The following is a 19,320-nucleotide window of genomic DNA, read 5'->3' on the forward strand; positions in this document are numbered from 1 at the left end:
ACTCCATGTTACCATCTTTGGCCAATGCTTTCTAATTCTTCTTTTTCATATCTTTAAATACAGAATCCCCTTCACCTACAACTGAGTTTAGAAAATTCATTAAGTTCTGATGCTGATGTCACTGTCTCAATCCTGACCATGAACAACTGGTACAATTTTAGCTTGTTGCTGTGCCAGGAAGACTGGAACATCACCGACTTCCTCCTCCTTACCCAGAAGAATTCCAAGTTCCACCTTGGATCTGTCATCAACATCACCACCAACCTCTCCTCTACCGAGGACCTCTTGAGCTTCCTGCAGGTCCAGCTTGAGAGTATTAAGAACAGTACGCCCACAATGGTGATGTTTGGCTGTGACATGGAAAGTATCCGGCGGATTTTCGAAATTACCACCCAGTTTGGAGTAACACCCCCTGAGCTTCGTTGGGTGCTGGGGGATTCCCAGAATGTTGAGGAACTGAGGACAGAAGGTTTGCCCCTAGGGCTCATTGCTCATGGAAAAACAACACAATCCATCTTTGAGTACTATGTACAAGATGCCATGGAACTGGTCGCAAGAGCTGTAGCCACAGCCACCATGATCCAGCCAGAACTAGCACTTATTCCCAGCACGATGAACTGCATGGATGTGGAAACTGCAAATCTCACTTCAGGACAATATTTATCAAGGTAGGATGCAAGGCCTATGTTACATCCCCATTCGTAGGGTTTTGACAGGAAGTAAAGTTCCCCTACCTCACCCATTTGCAGAAAGCTTGACTGAGTAGCTTTTAACTCTAATAATATTTCTGAGACACTTCTGGTTACATAGGCTAGTATTTCATGATCTGTCATCTGGAATTTGATCTACAGATTTGAAAGCACACTGTGTATAGTAGGGACTATGCAGTCCTGCTTTTAAACCCTGGCTTAGACCCTTACTAGATATTTTTGACAAGTTATTTTAAAACTCTGACCCTCAGCTTTCTAATTAATAAGCAAAGACTATGTTGAATAGCTTGATATATGATAATTAAGATACCATGAAATTATATACGAAAAGTACCTAACACTGTGCCAGCTCATAATAGATACCCAACAAATGTTTCTGTCCCTGCCCACTCTTAAACCAACAGACTTAGACAAATCTCTTTAAATCTATACAGAGAAAAAAATTAGTCAAGTAGGAAATGGATTTTTCCCTCTCCTCTCAGGCCATGATGCTTAAAGCAGTATAGAGTGGTAAAGACATAGAGCCTGGAGCCAGACTCTCTGAGCTTGATTTTTAGCTCTGCCACTTACTGCTTGTGTGACTCAGTCAAGTTACTTTAACTTCTCTGAGTCTTAGTTTCCATTTTTGTAAAATGGGCATAACAATAGATCTTACTATCCATGGGGTCATTGTAAAGATAGATGACAGCTAGCTAGCTAGATGGTAGAGAGAGAGAGAGAGAGAGAGAGAGAGAGAGAGAGAGAATTGATAGCTGGACACAACTAAGAGTTCCATAAGACTTTAATTGCCAAAAACATGGGATTTTATATATAGATAGATGATAGATAGATAGATAGATAGATAGATAGATAGATAGATAGATAATTGGGCATCTTTAATTAGGTAACTTTTTATTTAGGTACCTTTCTTCTCCAGTTTCTCAGTCTGGTTCAGAGGATAGAATGAAATAGCCCATTTAATTTCAAGAATAATCTATAATATGGAAATGATTTTCATGATCCCTGGCAAAAGGAGAATATCTTTAAAAGATATTTTATAGGAGCCTAGCTTTTTTTCCTGAAAAAAAAAAAAAACACCTGTGATCAAAAAGACCAAATCAGAGAAATTTTTGCTCTTTTAGAGGTGAGGGCTTAGCTCCAGGCTGGCCCCATTTTTAAAGTTTATTTACTTATATTTAGTAATCTCTAAGCCCAATTTGGAGCACCAACTCACAACCCTGAGATCAAGAGTCACATGCTCTTCTGACTGAGCATGCAGCCCTTGTGGAGCAAGGACATCTTACTATATTGAAAAACAAAAGACAACCTCATAGTGTCTTGCCTTTTGAAAAGATAGGACTATTTGATGAAATGTCAGGCCGTCACAAGCATTTTACATTTAATCTTACACGTATGAATTGAGCATCTACTATGTGCAAGGCGGCATCTTAAATACCATATATTGGCAGTTTAGTCATAGCCTATATACTCTCTAAAGAATGTTGATTACAATAAAATAATTTAAAATTCATTTATTAGGAATCTACTAATGATAAAATTAGATATTCCATCATCATGTGAACTTTCCATTTTTCCATTTTCCCCATATTGTATTTGAATTTCCACAAGATTAAAGTCTTTGCATATTTTATTTTACAGCCGCTATCAAGATTTAATCTACTATTTTTGAACTAGCACCTAATTGAGGCTCAGGATTTTATCTAGGATAAGAAAATTCTCCTTCATACAAAAATATAAGCAAAACTTTTATGTATAATTTGAATAGTCATTATTTTGGAAGGGCAATCATAAACAGCAGACAGGAAAAACCCCTTATGAAAGCTATATTAAGTTATTTAGCATCTTTCTGCCTCATATAAAATGGAGAGCACAAGAAAAATGATTCTGTTTGGATCCTAAAAATGTTTAGAAACTACCGGGAGAAATATTTGTTGACTTGGGTTGTATATACCCTAGAGGTTCATTTTATCAAGATCAAACTGATCTTTCTGGCTCCTCAAGGTTTAATTTATATTAAAGTTATGTGCTTCCTTTCACAAGGATCCCATGGTACTTTGTACATGAAATTATATGATGGTACTTAGCCCATTCCATCATCATTATTTGTCTATGTGTCTGACTTCTGAGCTAAAGTATAAATTCTATTAAGTAGAGACACTATTATTCAGCCTAGTTTAATACCTAGCACATAGCAGCCTTTTAATAGACATTTATTGAAATAGAAGGAAGGAAAGGAAATTTTATATTATATTTACATCCTTCATTATCTGTGGCTGTAGAAGAAAAATAGGTGGCTGATAAATAGCATTTTGTCTAAATTAAAAATGTAGTCTTTTTCCTTTCCTTTTTTTTTTTTTTTTTGGAATGAAATGTCAGGTTTTTGGATAACCTTTGCCCTTGTGGCTGTTACCACATGTTTATTCCACAAAGTTTGAATGTTTCAAAGAAGAATGTAAGGCATTTGGAGCCCAGTAGGAATTCACAATGTGTAAGGGTCAGTGACCATGTTTTTATCTCCAAGGATGTGTTTGAGAGTGAACCCCAGGAACTTCAGGAAATATACCTAGGACTTTTTGGACTCCCTGAGGAACATGGTCAAAGAGAAAGTTTCAAAGTGTTCAGGAAAGGTTCAAGGGAAGTGGGCTAAACCCTAGAAGGAGTCTTTATAATGAATAACTGAAAAGCTGCCTTAAGCCATAAAACATCTGTGGAATTTCCATCAGTCTTATTTATTTTGTTGAATATGGTCTTTTAGGAAGTTCGTTATTCTCAGTCCATAAGTCACATCTGCATACGGTAATTTTCTTAAGTGTTCCTAAATTTTGTGAGGCTGACCCCACTCCTTCACTGCGTCATGAAAGTCATGAGGATAATGAGCCATGAATAGCGAGTGTCAGTTATGCAAGCTTTCATTTCTCACACAATCATTTTCAGTTTGGGCTGACATAATTGTTAACATTTTAAAATGTTAATGAAATCGCCAAAAAACATGGATTTTTCAACATATGCTTTAGACTAGAAAAACTATTTCTCATGACAGGCTACATAGATGTAATTATAGGAATAGGGATTTTATTCTTCAGGGTCCCCACACCCCAGAGCAAATGTCCATCATAAGTACATGTAGACAAAACCACTTGGGGGCTAAGTTCATAGTATGATCTTTAACAATGTATTTGCAAGTTGTTTTATGAATAATTATTTGAGGCAATGAAATCTGGTATGTTACTTGGTAATATGAGGGGTTTGGGGCAGCTGATGGCTATTTGCTGAACTAGGGTGAGGTAGGCAGAATGACGACCTGCATCCTGCCATTTTTTAAAACTTTTTTTAAAGATTTTATTTACTTACTCATGAGAGACACAGAGAGAGAAAGGCAGAGACACAGGCAGAGGGAGAAGCAAGCTCCATGCAGGGAGCCCAACGCGGGACTCGACCCCTGGACTCCAGGATCAAGCCCTAAATCAAAGGCAGGTGCTAAACCACTAAGCCACCTAGGGATCCTCCTGCATCCTGCCATTTTCAAGCTGACAGCTCAGTGCATGAGGTCGAAAAGTAAGGAAATGATTATAAAACAAAAGGATACATGATTCTTTAAAGTAGAGATATGTCCATACAGACAGAGGAGGAAATAATGAACTCTTCTCAGAGACCAAGGAGGAAACACTGGAATTGAATCTTTCTAAACGAGTCGTTTTCTGGTTTGCAGCAAAGTCACTCGTAGAAAATGGCATATGTATATTCACCAAGACTCAAAAGAGAAATTTGGTACAGTTGGAGCATACATTGCATATGAAGAGCATTTGACATGACTCTGGAAAATAGTGCGCCACACAGGGCTTTCATGCCAAGCTAAGAAGTGTGCATTTTATATGCATACTGGGTGTCACTTGAAACATTAGCCACGACATATTTATAAAATCATAATCCTGTAATGAATTAAGCAAAAAAAGTAATATAGCATAAAAACTTTGGAAGTGATTTTTTAAACCATTATGATAAAAAATTGTTTTTATTTCTCAAAACTGGTTTTAGCCTTGCCCGCGTTTGCTCCCTTATGCATTATAAATGCCAGAATCTGGCAAAAATGAGTAGGAGTTTGACCTACTGTTCCTAGGATTAGGGTTTTTCTATGCTTACTTTAGGCACTGGATTCTAATGAATCTATTGTTCCTAGAGAAAGAGCTCTCTTGGGTTAGTCATAGCATGGTCAAAGACTATTATCTTTTCTTTAAGAATTCAGAGTCTAGACACTCACAGACACCTCATTCCCTGGGCCTAAGAAGTCCCTGACCCTTTACTTTACTAATTATAGTCCTGGTAGTTATTCCAGCTTCTAAACAGGCCATAGAATCTTGCCTTGATTCTTTGAACAGCTTCTGCAGGTCAGTTCTGTATCAAGTAGGCAGTAATTAGTTCATTTATTTATTCACAAACATTTGTTGAAGCTTACTAATATTAGGTGAGGCCCTTGGCTAATGCTGGAGACACAAAGAATAGAACACAGGGGTCTTGCTCTCAGGAAGCTGACAATCCCCTTCTGTTCTCACACTAAGAGTAGATATGCTCCTCTAATTATCCATATTTTTTAATCCACTTTCTTTGACCTGTCTGTTTGTTCATCATTCTTCATTGGAACAACACCCATTCCATGGTTATTTTCTGGCATTAGCTCGCACTGTTAGGCCCCATCCTCATTCATCCTTAATGAATAGTCCAACATGCTAGAGACTCTCCTCCTAGCTACGTCCATCTTTATGCTTGCATGGTCAAGCAATACCAAGATTCACTGGCCTTTCATTAATAGTAAATTATTGTTTTACTTACTGATTCTGCACATATTGCTTACAATGTACTATGTGCCAGGTATTGTGAGGCACTAGGAAGCTTCAGGAAAAAAAGGCCAAAACAAATAAATCTCCATTCGAAAATCCCAAGATCTAAATTGAAGGTCCACATTTTATTCCTGGATATTTAGAGAGTTCCAGAAGAACTTGAGGCTGCATAATAAAATTCTAATTTTAGGTGTTCTCACCCTCCTTTACATTAATTTGCTGGCACTGTGACCCTAGCAAAGTTATTTAATCTTTGGAAACTTTAATTTCCTTAACTATAATGATTCCCACCTTGAAAACTCAAGTGGTATGCCTAGAGTCATTCAGCTAGTACCTTATAGGGGAAGATTTAAACCAGTTCATCTAAATCCAAATTCCCAATTCAGAATTAATATAAACCTTCCTTAAAAAAAAAAAAATATATATATATATATATATATATATATATATATATATACCTTCCTTAATTAGGTTCCCATTACTTGACAGTTTATATTCTTTCAGTCAAACCTATAGACACCAGCAGGCATGATTACTCATGTATAGGCATTCTTGTCCTGAGGACCCTACTGAGTAAACTAGTTAGCCTATAGGTTTAATCAGGTACTTAGAAGAGGTGGAGTTGCATTGCATATGGAGCCAGGGGTTAGAGGCTGGTAACACTAGTTCCTTGTATCCCTAAGGAGAACCCATTGTTATGCAGGGATCTAGTGTGTCCAGTTGTTACTCCTAAGTTAATATTCTATGCTAGGGTGTCTAAGGTGTAGGAAGCACATGCTTTTGTGTCGTGAATCTTAGGGTCCAACACTTAAGATCTGTTTCCAGATGCTTCCAGTAGGAACTCCTGTCACTGGATTAACTTGATTGAACTTGCTGTTCTCTCTTTGTGTCACTTAAGTCATGCCAAGAGCTGAGTCTGAAATTTTCAGAAAGTCATGGAAGCTTCAAATAAGGAACATTGGAAAATAGGTATTCCCTCAGGACCCTATTTTGATGAAAACAGCTCAAATTTGCTTAGTTCAGCATCCAGCAACTTTTAAACTGTGGAATTTTTCCAAATGAGGAGAGCTTCCAAGCTTGTATTTATTTGCTGGAGAGAAAATTGTTTTGACTTTTTTACTTTGTATACATCTACTATAAAATTTGGAAATATGTCAGAAAGAGGTATGCAAGTGCAGAGGGTAATACTGCAGCTCTACTGAATTCCAGATCTATCTCTCGGGCCGCTTCAATCTCCAGACCCTATAACCCTTTGGATGGATGATTGACTGGTAAATACCACATGATGTGCCAATGCCAGGGCTATGTTACTACTGGAAGTGCCAGGGCAGTACTGGAGGGGATATCAGTTCCTGGGTTAGTGCTGGAACCAGATCCAGAGAGCTAGAATAAGTTAAGTTGAGATGTTACACAGAGCAACTAGGAGCAGTCCAAGGGCTGGGCACAGATCACAATTGTGGAGAAGAGTCAAGGTCCATACTAAAAAGCAAGGAGTAAAGAAAACTACTTAAGGGTATGGAACCGCTCTAACTGCAATGTGAGGGAAAAACACAGAAAGAAAAAAGTGCCAGCTTGTCATTTGTGGCACACAAAAACAGGAAAAAGAGAGTGTTCTATCCATGTGTCTAATTTTTTTAAAGATTTATTTATTTATTCATGAGAGAGAGAGAGAGGGGGAGAGGGCAGGGGAAGAAGCAGGCTCCATGCAGGGAACCTGATGTGGAACTTCATCCCGGATCCCGGGATCGTGCCCTGAGCTGAAGGCAGACACTCAACCGCTGAGTCACCCAGACATCCCCATGTGTCTGATATTTTGGTGTGTATTATTTACACCAATAATAACACAGACCAAAAGGTATATATATTTTAAAGATTTCATTTATTTATTCATGAGAGACACAGAGAGAGAGGCAGAGACACAGGCGGAGGGAGAAGTAGGCTCTCTGTGGGGAGTCTGATGTGGGACTCAGTCCCAGGACCCTTGGGATCATGACCTGAGCCAAAGCCAGACACTCAACCACTGAGGCAGCCAGGTGTCCCCAAAAAGTATATTAACACAATCACATAGGCTATTTTTCTCCTCTTGAGAAAAAAAGCTAACAAGGACAGGAGCTGTCCTTCCATTATACAGTTTCGCTTATAAGTAACTGAGTTTTGCTGATGTTGGCAAAGCATAGACCCAAATGATTCATATGTTTGTACATAGGTATATTTGACATATTATTACATTGCTCTTGTCCTTTAACTGATAGAAATTTGTTTTAAAAGATGAGTTTTGGAGCTGATGTGATCAGTGATCAAAATACATGGGGCCCTCTGCTCTGAGGATTGAAATTTAGCAGTTTCTGATTCCTATTAAATTCCTTATCATCAGAGAGGTTTCCTATCAACCTAATTTCTTTTTTTTTTAAACCTAATTTCTAATTTTGTTACTACCCATTATCTGAGGGGAAAATATATGAGAATTTTATTTTATTTTATTAAAGATTTTATTTATTCATGAGAGACACACAGAGAGAGAGTGGCAGAGACACAGGCAGAGAGAGAAGCAGTCTCCATGCAGGGAGCCTGATGTGGGACTCGATCCTGGGTCTCCAGGATCATGCCCTGGGCTGAAGGCAGTGCTAAACTGCTGAGCCCACCGGGGCTGCCCAATATATGAGAATTTTAATGCTTTGAACAATTTGTAAATTGCAGATGCAAATACTTCCTGCCTGACTGAGCCCCATTCTTCTGGTAAAGTGATGAAGAGCTCTTTAAGTGATACATGTCTGATCTGAGCAGAAGACATGTCTTTGATTGCATTTACCCCATAAACATCACTGAGCAGAAACTCTGGCCAAGCACTGTGTCGTGCCTCAGATTCAAAGATGCCTCAGTACTCTGTAGGTGCTTCGATGCACGCTACAGTCTCTTTCAGCTTGACAGCCTGCAGTGTTAGAAAGCAGAGCAGTGGGTAGAGACAGTTTGTTTATTCCCACCAGCCACTCTTGTGGAAGAGACTGCTCTAGGAATGTGAAGAATGTCAAAATCCACACTATAGACTTATGGTTCAAAAAGTCAAAGATGTAGGTGATCATCTGCCAAATACTTACAGGTTAGGATTACTGAAAACGATTAGAAAGGAGGGCGAAGGCATCATTGCACATGGAGCTCAAGATATCATCTATATTTAATATTTATTTTGGAGAGCTATCCCATACACAGAGAACAAAACCAAAGAAAGCAATGTCCTCTGACAGAATTGGACCATGGGTAAGCTCTATGGCTCAGGTGGCAAATTCATGTCGTCAGGCAGGGGTCTGCTGCAATGAAAGAGGCCACAAAATGAAAGCTGAACTAATAGCAGCTGGCCATACAAATAGGCAAAGGGTCTCCAGGGCTATTTAAAAGAGAGAGAGAGAGAGAGAGAGAGAGAGAGAGATGGCAAAAGAAACATGAAAAGAATAAAGGGAAGTAAACAGATTTCAGGAGTGGGAAAGTGCCTACTAGAGTGGCAACAACAACAAAAATAATCACATTAGCTAGAGATGGCCAAGAGCTGATTCAAGACAAGACCTCCTTCCAACAGGACAGGATATTGGTGATTCTGTTACACAAAGTCCACCAACAGGAAAAGAGGGAAAGAGAGGAAGAAAAGAAAATTCAGAAAAATAAGAGAAAAGAGCAAAAAAAATAATGAGATAACCATGGGTTAACCCATATATCAGAAACTGTAAGAAACCTAGAGAGGGAGGGGAAGAAATCTAGAGCCTGGGGAAGAGACACAAAATGAGGATAATTTAGAGAATAAACGGCATTAAGGGAAAAGTCTTGAAGAATTAAGAAAAATCACACACATAGATTAAAATACAAACATAAAATATAAATAGCTAATAATTCAGACAACTAAATATCTACAGTGGTTGTAAAAGATCAGGACTGGGTGTAAGTTCTAAAAGATAAGACTATCCAAAGACAGAATAGCTTGGGGATCTCCAGTGATAAAAAGCAGGAAAAAAAAAAAAAAACCCTATGAATCTGAGCTTGTCACAAATGTAAAAGTGTAGAACTTTGGAGGCTGTGAGTTTTGACTGGCAATTCATTACATGATTATAGATAATGAATCATGTGAAGAAAAGATGGGATTTCTGAACATTAGCAGGTCTCTTCCCAACTCTCCTCTCCAACCCCCAACCCCTACCCCATGAAAAGGAGAATGAGAAACTTTAAGGATATTCCTTTGTCTCATACTAAGAGGGCTTTATTGAGCTTTTGCTGTAGTTAGTAGCTCTGGAGCTAAATTAAAAATGACCAAGAAATAAATATTTAGATTCACTGCATAGGAGCAAGTCAAGCTGATAAGGATTAGGTGGTGCTGCTGGGAGGGAAGTTGGAGAGAATGTCACTAACAATAATATAGGCAAAGGCAAGAATTCAAAATTAAGTTTTCACAGTCTAAAAAATTTTATAGAGCTTTATGGAGGATGAACAAGTCTCCCCTGTCTCAGGGGGGGAATATTAAATGTGATGAGATGATCAGAGGAAAAGAAATTCAGCTCATTTTTCAAGATATAAGACAATGAGAACACAGATTTTTTTTAATGATACAAAAGAAAGTTCCCAAAGGGGAAAATAAATTTTATGGCTTTACAGAGCAAAATAGATATGCCTGTGTACAAATAAGATTAATGGAAGGCAATGGTAGCAGGAAAAAAAAAAGGTAAGAGGGCAATCTAAAAAGAAATAAAAAACAAATGAGAGAAGTAGATATACAAAGCTGAGTGAATAAAAGATCAAAATAGAAATAAAAATCTGACCTGTAAACAACTGGGCACCGAAGAAGACACGGGAGGATGATGATGTTTCAGTTCCTCTGTGGTCAAAAGGAAGACTGGAAACAATGGATTACTACAGAAATAGTTCAAAGGTAAGAAAAGGTACAGATCTATAATAAATAGAAAAAACATAATACTAGTAAAACTATATGCCAAATAAGAAAAAAACAGGGACAACAGATCTTAAAATTGGTTAAGAACATAGCAACATCATTTGTAGCACTCCTGCTAACTTTATTTAACTTCAGTAAATTTTAGATCAAGTGTTTTTTTTTTTTTTTTAAGATTTTATTTATTCATTCATGAGAGACACAGAGAGAGGCAGGGACACAGGCAGAGGGAGAAGCAGGCTCCATGCAGGGAGCCCAAGGAGGGACTCGATCCTGGGACTCCAGGATCACACTCGGGCCGAAAGGAGGCGCTCAACCACCAAGTCACCAGGTGTCCCTAGACCAAGTTTTTAAAAAGTAAAAATAGTACATGAATAATGTAATTAGGTAAATTAAGATAAACACTGCAGTTAACATCCTCTGATTAAGGAATATAGAAGTATTTGGCACAGTTGATCACTGTCCCTCCTTGCAATATCTTTTTTACTTGGCTTCTAGAACCCAACGCAGGCTGCTCTTCTCTTACCTCTCTGGCTAACTTCTCAGTTCCCTTTGCTAGTTCCTCCTCAGGCACCACCTTTAGTGTCAGAGTGCTCAGATTTGCTCCTGGGTCTTCTCATCTACTGTTACTCATCTTGGGATCTCTTTTGGTCTCCTTAAATACCACGTCTAGAGGGATGGCTTCCAATCTCGTAGCTCCTGTCCGGATCTCATTCCTAAGCTCCAGATGATCTCCAACTACCTACTTGACATCTGCATTTCAATTTCTGTAAGTTATCTCCAGCTTAACCCGAGCACATTGAACTGGTCATTCTCGCCCACCTCAAACCTGACTCTCCTACAGTTTTCTTGATCTCAGTGGCAACTCCATGCCTCCACTTGCTGGGGCAAAAACTTTGGCGTCATCCCTGTGTCACCTTTTCCTGGCAACCATATCTGAGCAAATCCTGTCATTTCCAGTTTCAAAATATATCAAGATCCAACCTTCACTGCTACCACCTCAGGCTAAACCATCCTCACCCTTTCATCTGGGTGTTGGAAACAGCCCCCTAACTGGTCTGCTGCTGCTGCGCTTTTTTCAGTTCATTCTTAACACAGCACTGTGGTGATCCTGTTAAAATGTAAGTCATGTCATATTGCTTCCCTGCTCAAAAGCCACCCACGGCTTTCCATCTCATGCAGAGAAGAAACAGAGTCATCATAATGACCCACAACATAATATTTCCCCACCTCCCACTACGTATGAATTTTCTCTGACTTTTTTTTAAGATTTTATTTACTTACTCATGAGAGACACACACACAGAGAGAGGTAGAGACATAGGGAGAAGCAGTCTCCCTGCACGGAACCCGATGTGGGACTCCATCCCAGGACCCCAGGATCATGACCTGAGCCAAAGGCAGACGCTCAACCACTGGGCCACCCAGGTGTCCCTTCTCTGACTTTATCTTAAACTCTTATGCCCCTCACTCCCATAGGTGTCCCTCCAGCAGCAGAAATGCCCTCACTTTAAGAAAGCTGGACTTGATCCTTCCTCTACAGGGTGTACTCTACCCAGATCTCCCCCTTCTGGATAGCCGCTTCCCTTCCTTCTGCTCTTTACTCAAATATCTCCTTCTTTGCTGGCCTCTCTAATTTAAAATTTCACACTACTACTGCCACCCCAGACACATCTTATCTCCTTATTCTGCTTTATTTTTCCTCCTTTGCACCTAGCAGCTCTCATATCCCATACATACTACCTATTTAGCACACTCATTTTGTCTCCTTCAGTAAAATATAAGCTGCAAAGATTTGTGCCTGTTTTGTTCACTACTATATCCCCTAGCACTTCTCATAGTGCCTGGCACACAGGACTGTTGAATGAATCAATGATTGAATGGGTGACGTGTTGTGTTGTTGTTGTTGTTTTTTTTTTACCATCTTTGCTCATTTGTTTAAATGAATAAGAAAATCCTTGAATCAGCAAGTCAAGTTTTGTGTGCAAGTGAGGCTATTAAAATGTATCTTAAATGTATTAAATACTGATCTTGCTTATACTGCGAACCGTCTCAAAAACAATTTTTACATAATTTGCAAAGTACACATTTTATCTTGGCTCCTATACAAATCAACATATATTCTTAATTAGTGAGATAATTGGGAGCTTTTACTAAAGTGATAAGTTACCTCAATGCAAAATAACTAATGAGCTTCATTCTTTTGAGCAGAGTGTTATCTCGGGAGGTTTGCTGATAAAAAACACAGATACCTGACTGCTCTGTTAAACATTTGACAGGAAAGGCACAGTGCTAAACTGGGCGCTTACTCAGCACAAGATCCAAGCCCTTATCATACATGACAAAGCTATTGTAATATTCTTCTAAGTGGTCTCCTGGTCACCATCTCTTCCTATGTACACAGGTACCTGTTTCCAGATCAAATATTACTAATGCAGACCTCTGCTTATATCATTACTCTGCTCAAAAATCTTCACGGTTCCCCTTTTCCTATAAAAAAAAAATCCAATCTCATAAAATGGACGTGTAAAGTCTCTCCAGTCTAGTTGCAATCTGCTTTTCTTATATTATTTTCTCGTATTTTTCTACCCTGCTCTCCAATCGAATTTTTGTGCTTCCTACCCCTTGTTATACTTTCCCCCTCCCTACCTTTCTTCATAACATTCCTGAAGCTGGAAGGTTTATTTAGAATTCATTTCTAGGCTAGAGCAGTAGTGTGATCAACACAGAGTGTGGTGATATTATTGGTCCCTGTGACCCAGGCTCTAAATTTCTATTAAAAGAATTTAAGATTGCTTTTCTCCTTTTTTATACCCACATTGTTATATGGGCTTACACTGAGCTGATATTCAACTAAATACTCCAGGACTTATTTATGTGACCTTCCATCAAGCTGAGTTTCACACATCTTTCATGTGGTTTATGGAGTGAGTGCAACCCTGTGCATTTGGTGCCTTAAAATCACTACTTTTCTTTTTGAAGACTATATATCTCCTGATTATGCCATCTTTTCTCCACTTATACTGCTATTACCTTAGCTCTTGCCACCTTAAGCCCCTTATGAAACAGGCAGAGAGAGAAGCAAGAAAAGGAGGGAAGGAGCATTATTCTTCACATATGAAAGAGTGCTCACCCCTTTCCTCCTTCCAAACCATTTTCTATATAGCTAACAAGGGGAAAAACCTTTTTAAAATCGAATCTGGTCATGTTCTTCCCCAGATGAAATCCCCTCAGTGGCTCCCTATTGCCTTCATCATAACCTCAGACCTTTTGAAATTCATTTCCCACCTTGTCTTTAGCTTTATTTCTCACCACACATCATCTTGTACTCTGTGTCTGGCTTTTGCACACACATCTCCCTGGGTTAATAGGATCGGTCCTCAGCTTCTCTTCCTGGCTAACTATTCTTTCGTAACAGAGTCAACTCTGGCTCCCCTCCTCTATGAAGCCTTCCCCGCCATGTCTGCAGTGAAAAGTGCAGGAGGCCTTGGTCTTGTCCCAGGGGCACCCAAATTTACCTCTATAGTGACACTCATTATATTGGTTTAGAAATGCCTACTTGCTTTTCTTTCTCTCAAGACTTAAGGTCCCTGAGAACAATGAGTATGTCTTTCATCTCTCTCATGTTAAGAACCATATTTGCATCAGTTTCTCCTGTGAGTAAAAGTATTCCTGATTTTTCATTTTCTTGTTCATCCAAAAAGAATCCAGGCAGGATAAAAAGGAACATGGTAGAAACTGATTAAAGCAAAAGGAAGATTTCAGCCATTTACTCAGTGGGCATTTAAACTTTGCTTATGGACTGTCATCATATTCCAAAGAATACATAGTGAGAATGACTATAACAAAAGTTATCAATGAGTTTTTTTTAAGATTTTATTTATTTATTCATGAGAGACACACAGAGAGAGGCAGAGACCTAGGCCGAGGGAGAAGCAAGCTCCCTGTCAGGAGCCTGGCGCAGAACTTGATCCCAGAACCCCAGGATCATGACCTCAGCCCAGGATCAACCACTGAGCCACCCACGCATCCCTCAATGAGTTTATTTTAACTTATCCTCTCTGTAAAACTGAAAATAAAATAGACAGAAATAATCTGAGACCCAATTTCTTGATGCCAATTGCATAGTGAAACAACCACTGGATTTTCTGGTCTGGGAAAATTGAAGGCCTTTAGATCCTGGTAGATTTGCCTTTTTGTGACAAATGAATGGCTCAGAGACAAATGAGCATTGTCCTTCAGTCACCATCATCTTGGAGGTTATTGAACATCAATAATGAGGAATTAGTTTTCCTGGAATGAAGAAGTTATGTAATCTCTGCAGGATTTCTTCTCTGAGATGATTTAAGTGTATATTTTTTCAGTGGTAGTCCTTCATGGGTTCATCCAGCTAAAAATCTATAAAAATTCCCCAAATATTCTTAAAATAGTGAAGGGCTTCTCTATATACAACTCCAACTTTACTTTACTGATCACCAAATTGACCAAATGAAATTAACCTATTTACTACAAACCGTTTTGTTCCCTAGGCTATGTCAGTGTGTGTGTGTTGGGGAGCAGGGGGCGGGGGGAGTGGAGATAAATACATCAAACACATCAAACAGTAGACTGCTCATTAGAAAAACAATTGTCACTCTTCCTTTATAGTACCTAGGTAATTATCAGTTGATTAATCTGTATACTTTAATAATTTGGTTTCCTACTTCTCTAAAGAAGGATGCAACTGTTTTAAAATCTAAGATAACTGAGACTTCATTACTTGTTGCAAAATAAAATTCATTTTAAGTGGTAGAGAGTCCCACTGGGGAGTGCTAACATGAATAATCACCATTACGTGCAATCTACCAAAATGAACAGTTTCGTTGCATTTAGTAATAGGAGAATTTTCAAATGTGATTTACATTTATATCTCTAATGAAAATTAGTACATTCTTCATACTTTCTGATTTTTCTGTGTCCCTTTTATGGCAGCATAACTTCTTACTACTTGTATTGGCATTTGTAAATTACGGAGTCATGTTGATGGCAGGCAATGGATGAATGTGTTTTGCTGAGAGTCTAGATTTGTATCATCTAATTCCTCAAAAAAAAAAAAAACTTCTATGTTACATTCCACATTTCATTGTAATTCCTTCTCATTTAAAATGTGTCTTGAGTACCCTTTGACTTTCCCATGATGTAGTACTTTGTGTCTCCAACTAGAAAAGTTCTGTGACAGATAAGGGAAAAGTGATCTGGGGACAGCCTTGATTGAAAAAAACTTGAGTGACTGCTGGGGAATGACTACATGGGAAAGTTTCCATCTGGACCATCACATGCATGGCCCCTTGCCATTCCAAGGAGGCTCTCATCTCTGTTTCCAGAGTTTTCTGTATGGCCAGTTCCTTCTGGAAACTTTCCCATGTAGTCATTCCCCAACAAATGACACTGAATAATAGGTACTATATCTGCAACATTTGTTCTATGTCAAAAGCTATGGTATATATTTTACATGCATTATTTCCAGCCCTTGTAATGGAGGGCATATTATTTTCCCCATTTTGCTGAAGACAAAACCAAAGACAATGCTAAGTGTTCTGGCACCAAAAAGCCAGCCAATGAAGGTGGCTGGACCAAAATCCAAACAGAGAGGTCTGATATCAAAGTCAGGCTTTTCTTTGGACACAGGCCATAATTAAGAGTATGAAAAATACTGCAAGTTTGTATGTTATCTCGTATTGCCTTATCTTCCCAGACACTGACCAAGCACTTTCCTGTCTTGTCCAAATCAGAAGAAATCAGAACATGTACTTGACAGTGCCTGGTTCACTTGGTTAGGAATCAGTATATCATTCAGTTGGCAATTTTCCTTTCTTTGACTTGGGCAAAGAAGCTCTCTCCACAGCCAGTCAATTGTTTTTCTCTAATGACTTAGAGGGAGGGTAGCCTGAGGCTATCCTGAGATCTGCAAGTCTATTTCTCATCATTTTCTGTGTTCCATGGATGATATCCAACATACTTTGACTAGTCTTATGGGGACAGATGTGTTGATTCTTTCCACTGTGAAAAGAAAAACGTTGAAAGTAAGATTTGGATACTTTCTGGAATTATGAGTCCAATTTTTAAGCAATTATAAAAGGATAGGCATACTTATTAAAATTAATCGCTTAAGGGGCACCTGGGTGGCTTAGTCGGTTAAGCATCTGCCTTTCTCTCCCGTCATAATCTCAGGGTCCTGAGATCGAGCCCCATATCAGGCTCCCTGCTCTGTGGGGAGCCTGCTTCTCCCTCTCCCTCTGCCGCTCCCCTTACTTGTGTTCTCTCTCTCTCTCTGTCAAATAAACACATAAAATCTTAAAAAAAAAAAAAAACAAACTCCTTCCTTGCACCAAAAACAGTATTTACTGAGCTGATTTCATTGCAATTGAATAGAGTGAACAGTTAGAAATGAAGCATGTTAAAGATGCTGAGAACCTCTAGAAAGTTGTGAAAATATATGTAATTAACAGTTTACAACAGGAAACAATTAGCACCTCCCTTAACTAGGAATAAAGAGATTTGGACCAAGAGTCTCATACCTAGCCCAGATGTGAGAACCTAAGGGTGAGATCTCATTTGCTCAATGAAATAAGACTTTTAGAAAGAGTCCAGGTTATTAATTCCTGAGGAAATTATAGGCAATGCCTTTTAAAAAAAATTAGAGTTTCTTTTTGTTAAGGCAGAGAAGCAAACCTGAGCACTGCTTCCTGTCTTTGGTCTCACCTCTCTTCCTTACTTTTTGCCTTTGCTCCTCTTTGCCAGGTTTCTAGCCAACACCACTTTCAGAGGCATCAGTGGTTCCATCAGAGTAAAAGGTTCCACTATCATCAGCTCAGAAAACAACTTTTTCATCTGGAATCTGCAACATGACCCCATGGGAAAGCCAATGTGGACCCGTTTGGGCAGATGGCAAGGGGGCAAGATTGTCATGGACTATGGAATATGGCCAGAGCAGGCCCAGAGGCACAAAACCCACTTCCAATACCCAAGTAAACTACACTTGAGGGTGGTTACCCTGATTGAGCATCCATTTGTCTTTACACGGGAGGTAGATGATGAAGGCTTGTGCCCTGCTGGCCAACTCTGTCTAAACCCCATGACTAATGACTCCTCTGTGTTGGACAACCTTTTTAACAGCCTTCATAGCAGTAATGATACAGTGCCCATCAAATTCAAGAAGTGCTGCTATGGATATTGCATTGATCTGCTGGAAAAGCTAGCGGAAGACATGAACTTTGACTTTGACCTCTATATTGTTGGGGATGGCAAGTATGGAGCCTGGAAAAATGGGCACTGGACTGGGCTGGTGGGTGATCTCCTGAGTGGGTCGGCCCACCTGGCAGTCACTTCCTTCAGCATCAATACTGCACGAAGCCAGGTAATAGATTTCACCAGTCCTTTCTTTTCCACCAGCTTGGGCATCTTAGTGAGGACCCGAGACACAGCAGCTCCCATTGGAGCCTTCATGTGGCCACTCCACTGGACAATGTGGCTGGGGATTTTCGTGGCTCTGCACATCACTGCCATCTTCCTGACTCTGTATGAATGGAAGAGCCCTTTTGGTATGACTCCTAAGGGGCGAAATAGAAGTAAAGTCTTCTCCTTCTCTTCAGCCTTGAATGTCTGTTATGCCCTCTTGTTTGGTAGAACCGCAGCCATCAAACCTCCAAAATGCTGGACTGGCAGGTTTCTAATGAATCTTTGGGCCATTTTCTGTATGTTTTGCCTTTCTACATACACCGCAAACTTGGCTGCTGTCATGGTAGGTGAGAAGATCTACGAAGAGCTTTCTGGAATACATGATCCTAAGGTAATGCTTCTTTTTACTCTAGCTTTCTTTCTTGTCCATTGTAACTGCATATATCGGGTCTTACACTATAGTATGTCTATGTTCTTTCATCTAACACAGTATTCTCTCAGCCATATCTACAGACTAATAGCTAAATAAAATACTTTATTGTTTTATTGAATGAAACAAAAAGAGTGAGGGGCTTTATTTTTTTTTTTTTGAGTGAGGGGCTTTAGAGGGTGTTTTTTCTAGAGAAGGTTTTTCTGGTAGGAACATCTATTAGTTGTGTTATTTGTGAATCTGACAGGATGACCATCAAAGAATAGACGTACAAAGTATTTTCACCCAAAGCAGACTTCAAAAACTGATGGATTACTTCTCTTGGGAATTAATGGAAATAAATAATAGAATCCACATTTAAATTGTAAAGAATCTTTTTTTTGCCGTTAAAAAATAATAAAAAAGGAAAGAACTAACATTTTATCATAAACATCCAAAGTCAAATGCTAGAGAACTCAATCGGTATAGAACAAAGAGTACTGAACTAACTGAGATGGCAGGCTTAGCTAAAAACAGGGTGTCTTTTTCACAGTAAGGAAAACCATACAGCTGGCCACCTTGGCTGAGGGTTTGGTACCAACAGTCATATTATAATGTCCAAGGACATTCAAAAAAAGTATGTCTATTCTAGGCTGCCTTTGGTATCCTAGATTTTTGACCACAAGGGTAGAAGGGAGGAGATGGGTAGAGTTCAGGTGTACAGGCAAAGCTGTGGTGATACTCGAGTAAGGACAGCCATGTGTGTGTTCTGTCTGAATTAAAACAGGACGCCTTCCAGAGACTAGGGGTATGGAGAACCTAGTCCAATCTGGTGAGAGTAGGGAGGAGGTGGTTGTTGAGGCTCAAGGAAATTGGACTAAGGCCCAAGAGTACTACAGTCCTGATGGGGAACAGAATTCAGATCCAGAGCAGAAGTATGTTCCAATGCATACAACCTACCTAGGAGAGATCAGAGGAAGTTGCAATTCAGTGGACATACTCC

The 19,320-nt window shown here is 39.2% G+C and overlaps 1 protein-coding gene across 1 annotated transcript in view; it reads left to right on the forward strand.

Moving 5' to 3' along the window:
- GRIN3A (glutamate ionotropic receptor NMDA type subunit 3A) overlaps positions 1-19,320 on the forward strand; it is a 145,675-nt gene that overhangs the window by 42,538 nt on the left and 83,817 nt on the right. The window contains exons 2-3 of the mRNA XM_055302357.1: positions 64-668; positions 17,252-18,299. Coding sequence (XP_055158332.1) covers positions 64-668; positions 17,252-18,299 — 1,653 coding nt within the window. The remainder of the gene's footprint in view (positions 1-63; positions 669-17,251; positions 18,300-19,320) is intronic.

This window comes from Nyctereutes procyonoides, unplaced genomic scaffold (assembly GCF_905146905.1).
Source record: "Nyctereutes procyonoides isolate TBG_1078 unplaced genomic scaffold, NYPRO_anot_genome, whole genome shotgun sequence".
Lineage (NCBI taxonomy): Eukaryota > Metazoa > Chordata > Mammalia > Carnivora > Canidae > Nyctereutes > Nyctereutes procyonoides.